The 4,380-nt window shown below is 43.3% G+C and overlaps 1 protein-coding gene across 1 annotated transcript in view; it reads left to right on the top strand.

The window, feature by feature from the left end:
- The window catches only part of setd3 (SET domain containing 3, actin histidine methyltransferase), a 24,719-nt gene that overhangs the window by 4,284 nt on the left and 16,055 nt on the right, over positions 1-4,380 (top strand). Inside the window, exons 2-6 of the mRNA XM_005746129.2 lie at positions 306-429; positions 1,025-1,117; positions 1,220-1,368; positions 2,865-2,937; positions 3,903-4,159. Coding sequence (XP_005746186.1) covers positions 327-429; positions 1,025-1,117; positions 1,220-1,368; positions 2,865-2,937; positions 3,903-4,159 — 675 coding nt within the window. The 5' untranslated portion in view covers positions 306-326. The remainder of the gene's footprint in view (positions 1-305; positions 430-1,024; positions 1,118-1,219; positions 1,369-2,864; positions 2,938-3,902; positions 4,160-4,380) is intronic.

Genomic DNA, 4,380 nt, shown 5'->3' with positions numbered 1-4,380 from the left:
TTCCAGGAAAGAACAGTTTAAAATTAATGTAATATAGTATTGGCCATACTATATGATGTATTGCTTGTCTTTGTTTAATAATACAGAAGACAAAGACCTTAAAAAATAATCGCATCGCAATATTGGGGCAAAAAATCGCAATTAGATTATTTTCCATAATCGTTCAGCCCTAATTTGTATTGTGAAAAGTAATGGTTCACTGAGGTTCAAGCTTAGCTTAAAAAAACTGATTTGTAACGTGTTGATGTCTCGATACTGTGGAGCAGAGTAACAGTGGTTAATGGTGTGCTCTCTCTGTGTCTCAGCCTGGTTGTCCATCCAGCATCATGGGAAAGAAGAGTCGGGTGAAGACTCAAAAGTCAGGCTCAGGAGCCATGGCTGTGGTTTCCCCCAAGGAGATGATGAGCCTGATTGCTGAACTGTTGCAGAGTATGTTTCCATTCAAAGTGCTCAAATAAAACCATTGTGTGCACGTACACTGCTCCATTATTTTGTGAGTACAACAAATATACCAATAAATCAGGCTATAATAAGGTAAATTATAATCTTTTTGATTTACACACCAGTAACAGTAGAGAAGAGGTCAGTGAGACTGACCCTAGTTGATGTTATGCGTTAAGTGTTAAATTTTAACAGGCTCATTTTGCCCTGGTGGGAAAGGATAAAGTAAAAATGGAGATACAGTCGTAAGCATCATCGGATCATTCTACACTGCAATGTTGGGACTTTTGAGGTGCCGTCAAAAGTAAATACATTAGCACACAGACAAGCTGTTTAGCTAATACTAGCTTAGTTGTGTGTTTTGTTCAGCTGCTGTAAGTCCTGATAGCTCAATGCATAATGGTAGCTGCAGAAAGTAGCCCTGATCCTGCATCAACAGCAGGCATTAGACCAGTGACTTTCTGCAGATGTTCAGCAGCCTTCACGTGCTGATTTCTGCTCTGTGCTTGAGTATTTATTGCTCCTTCTGGTTTCTTGGATAAGGTGGCTGTATCGTTGAAGTGTTGCCAATGTGTTTTCCCAGAATGCAGCAGTGCAGCAGCCTCTGCTGGTAAAGAGTGGGAGGAGTACCTCCAGATAAGAGGCTTGGTGGAAAGAATCCGCAAAAAGCAAAAGGGTAAGTACATGTATAGTATTATGTTAACACATGATTGAGACTTGCATACCCATCCCATTGGACTAAATGATAATAATCTTTGTTTTGTGTGTGTGTGTTCAGGCATGTCCATTGTGTTTGAGGGCAGCAGGGAGGAGCACTTCCCTGACCTGATGTCTTGGGCTAAGGAAAACGGGGCCTCCTGTGAGTGCTTCACTGTGGCCAACTTTGGGAAGGAGGGCTATGGCCTGAGGGCCACCAGAGACATCAAGGTTTCTACTTTGATTTTTTTAGAATTTTGAAGTTACCTCCTGCTTCACCATCACATGAGCAAACATGGGATATTTGCTTTTTATCCTAGAACTGCCAAAGAGCTCATTTTGAGTCCCAGAACTCAAAAGTAAAACTTCAGTGTCTTTTTTTGAACACTTGCTCAAATGTATCATATAATTTTGGGTTGTGTGCAATTACAATGTAAAATATTATAACAGAAAATAATAACTGTTGCAAACCTGTAGGTTTTGCAAAAACTGGGTCTACAGGGGTTCTCTAAAGGAACCAGTTCTTCTAGAGAACTGGTTCCCAGTAGTTCAGTTCCTTGGAATTGTTATTCCGCCCATCAATCCTGGTTATCTGTTCGACTTGCACAAAGGACAGAGCGCAGTGGTAAAGTGCAACTTGAGCTCTTTGAAAGCCCTGCACAGACGGCATGCTAACGCTAAGCTGGGCAAGAAGCCAGAGCGATGTTAGGCGAGTGAGTGCCGACTCCAGCCCAGGGCTCAGACCGTTAACTTCAACAGGTGACAAACGGATGTTTCTAAAGTAGAATCGATTTACTGTTTGTGCTGGTTTTCGTCTTTGTGCTCATACCTAAATACTGAGAGAAAGATGGTTTATGTCCTCATTGGCATAGAGGTTTGTGTTGGTGTGTGAGGCTGTAGGTTTATATTAAGTGGTAACTATGAGACGATGTGCATGAGCAGCCAGAGATCGAACCATGACACCGTCAAACAGTTCTGATTAGTACTCATCACTCTACCTTTAGAGCTATACCCACCCGAATCAGCATCGCTCAATTCATATCATTTCCCATCCCTATACTGGTTACCCAGTAACATGTCATATTTACTCACAGCAGCTTTCATATCACATGTGTCATGTGACAGGGGTCAGGATGGCTAAAGTTAGCACATGGAGATTGATGGATGAACATATAGTTATTACATGGCTGATATTGAAGCACATCACAGGGGTTGACAAATGAGTGGAGAGCTGGCTGCTGGTTCCTGGCTGTGCAGAGCAATGGGAGCGTGTTTGCTGTCCAGAGTGTGGAGAAGGAACCTGAGCAAGTAACGGTGAACTCCAGAGCACAGCAGTAGAGTCGCTTATGACTATTTGTTTTAGCATGCCTTTACTGTTTCCTTTATCTGGGGCAAGTGTTGGTTATGCATCCATCATTTATATGCAAAAGGTGTTTATGGCATCATGGCTTCACATCTTTATGCCACACTTGGTTTGTTTAGCAAACTTGTATTGCCAAATCAGACCAGTCAGTGCCAGGGAGATGGTGCTACTTGGATAACTGTGCAGCAGACACAGATATCCCTGAAAGTAGCAGGTTAGGCCGACCTGTCTGCACCCCACAGGCTTTCAGTACATCAGTGTCAAATCCATTTTAAAATCAGAAGTTGATAAATACTCTGACCTCTTGGAAGAGGCTGACCATGTGATCTGTTGTGCTCACTACTATTTACTGTGTGGTTTACAGGCAGAGGAACTATTCCTGTGGATTCCCAGGAAGATGCTGATGACAGTGGAATCGGCACAGAACTCTATACTGGGTAAGAAATGAAGTTATTTACAACTCGTAGCTCATTCCATACAGTTGTACACATTAAGAGGGCATCGCAGCACGCCAGATCTCTTCCTCTGAAAAGTAATCTGCAGTCAGCCTGTGGGGCTGCTGCAGGACTCGTGCTGGGTCAGTACAACAGGCGAAAACAAAGACGTTGTTGGACAGGCCCAGCAGTGGGGAGGAGACATGTCGCAGACACGTTGCATGTTTGATTTGCTGCAGTAAATACTTTTCTACAGTCTGTAATCAGACGACGGAACAACACAAAGGTTTTTATTAGTCAGGGTTCATTTTTGCCACGTTCATAGATCTTTTTGATGTTTTATTTTACTTATTCTAACATCAGTGCACATATGTAGAAATCATTGTAATAACACTGTGATATGAAGGGTCTATCCTTTTTTAACTAAAGGCCATCAAAGCTCGCGGTGCATTTAAAACACAGGTTATACGCTGTGCCCCTCCAGACACGTGGCACATGTCCGTGTGACAGGCTCGTCCCATGCTGTGGAGTCACTGCAGCCATCGCTGCTGTCAGCAGAGTGAGACGTCACATCCCCCCCCCCTCTCTTTGTTTTGGTCCTTACTGGTAAACGGCTGTGGAACTGAAGCACTCTGAAACTGGCTCATTGTTTGAATACACCTTAAAGCACCATGAACAAGAAGTTTTTGCTCCTTGTATTCACTGGCATCAAACCCACCAAAGCACATTGCTGGGTGCTGCTCACTGGAGTTGTTGCCACCAGTTCAGCCACAGTTTCCGTCAAGATGCAGCAATGTTTAAATCGTTGTTACGGAAGAGAAAAAAATCACAGTGTAACGTGTTAATCTCACGGTAGTTTACTTATATTATTATAAGCCTTTAAAAATGTTGGAATTTTAAAAACTGAATAAATAAATGCATAAAAATATGATTGCTGGTCATATGACCCTGTGACCTCTTTATGGCAGGTCCTTTGTATAGCCAGGATCGGATCCTGCAGGCCATGGGGAATGTGACGCTGGCCCTCCACCTGCTATGCGAGCGAGCCAACCCTGCTTCCTTCTGGCTACCATACATCCGCAGTCTTCCTCAAGAATATGACATACCTCTGTACTACCAGCAAGAGGACGTGCAGCTCCTACTGGGCACACAGGCGGTGCAGGATGTCCTCAGCCAGTATAAAAACACTGCACGCCAGTATGCTTACTTCTACAAACTGGTACAGGTGGGCAGATACACCAAACAAGACACAGGTTGTCAGCAAGTATCAGTGGGCACTCTGAACACAATCGAATCTTAACCTGATATTGAAGCCTGAGGTCTGGTAAATGGTACAGTTTGCTATCTTTTAAAGGAAGGTTGGAGGTTGATTACTGGGTCAACTGGTGGCTTTATTACTGCCAGTTTGAAGGCCCATCAGTAGACAAAGACTGAAGATGAATTAAT

This window comes from Pundamilia nyererei, unplaced genomic scaffold (assembly GCF_000239375.1).
Source record: "Pundamilia nyererei isolate P.nyererei 1_Seehausen unplaced genomic scaffold, PunNye1.0 scaffold00173, whole genome shotgun sequence".
NCBI lineage: Eukaryota > Metazoa > Chordata > Actinopteri > Cichliformes > Cichlidae > Pundamilia > Pundamilia nyererei.
This window is presented reverse-complemented; position numbering and strand designations above follow the sequence as displayed.